At 33.9% G+C, this 1159-nt stretch overlaps 1 protein-coding gene across 1 annotated transcript; it reads right to left on the bottom strand.

Moving 5' to 3' along the window:
- On the bottom strand, positions 1-930 carry LOC136668741 (olfactory receptor 4B13-like). Its single transcript, XM_066646424.1, has one exon. The coding sequence runs from the start codon at positions 928-930 to the stop codon at positions 1-3; it is 930 nt and encodes a 309-aa protein (XP_066502521.1).
- Positions 931-1159: the final 229 nt, after the last annotated feature.

Raw genomic sequence — 1159 nt, 5'->3', positions numbered from 1 at the left:
TTAACCTAGTAATCTGCAGCAGTTATTTGAATGTACAGAAAACTCATTCTTATGTTTCTTACACTTCAGAAAAAGTCTTTTGCGAATTGCTGAAAGTTTAAGACCATACATAAGTGGGTTAAGAAGAGGTGGAATGACAAGAATCTCAAACTGAAAAGCATTTCGTAGATGCTCTGGAAAGTCCTTCGACCCATAACGACTGAATAACAAATCAAAAAGCACAGCTATAGTAAAATTGAGTAGAGACACTAAATGTGGGCCACAGGTTTGTATGAACGTCTTTTTGTTGTCACTAGAATTTCTACAAGCAACCATTAACCTCTGATAGGAAAACAGCACTATTACAGCATGTGCCATAAATATGGAGAGAAGCATAAAACCATACACATTGACTGTTGTGGCTGATATACAGGACAGCTTTACAAAAGACCAGTTATCACAATAAAGTCTGTCTATAGTTGATCCACATAATGGTAGTTGACTGGTAAATATAATATTTGGGAGCCCTATAATAAAAGGAAAAATCCATGAGTATAGAATAGCTTTAGCCACAGTCTGGCTTCTTAAAATGTTGTGATATTCTAATGGTTTACATATGGCCACATATCTGTCATAAGCCATTATCACTAAAGTTGTATACTCACACATAAAAGATGAATATATAATACATAACTGTGTCATACACCCAATGTATGAAATTTCATTTGATGATGAAAATAAATCATAAATAAATTTAGGATAAAATCCTGTTGTTCCATAGAGTTCATTAAAACAAAGATTACACACAAAGAGATACATAGGCTCATGCAGAGACTTTTCCAAAAGAATTGTAACGATCACCGTGAGGTTTAAAAGAATTATCAATAGATAAACAACCATAGCAAAGAAAAGAAAAACATATCTTGGTCGTAAGTCCTGCATTGCAGCCATTGTGAAGATAATACTGTATGTTGTGTTGTTATACAACAAAGTCATATAGCAGGGAAAAAAAGGAGAAATAACCTTCAAGTGACAGAGTTTGTAAGCGGTGTTAAACTTCCTTCCTACATTACAAGAGTGAGATCCAAAGGAACCCTGAACATTTCATAAACCACATACAATACAATGAATTCATGGCTGCATTCAGGAATATTTCTAGTGTCGAGACATAAAACAAAAT

The sequence above is a fragment of the Hoplias malabaricus genome, chromosome 15 (assembly GCF_029633855.1).
Source record: "Hoplias malabaricus isolate fHopMal1 chromosome 15, fHopMal1.hap1, whole genome shotgun sequence".
NCBI classification, from domain to species: domain Eukaryota; kingdom Metazoa; phylum Chordata; class Actinopteri; order Characiformes; family Erythrinidae; genus Hoplias; species Hoplias malabaricus.
This window is presented reverse-complemented; position numbering and strand designations above follow the sequence as displayed.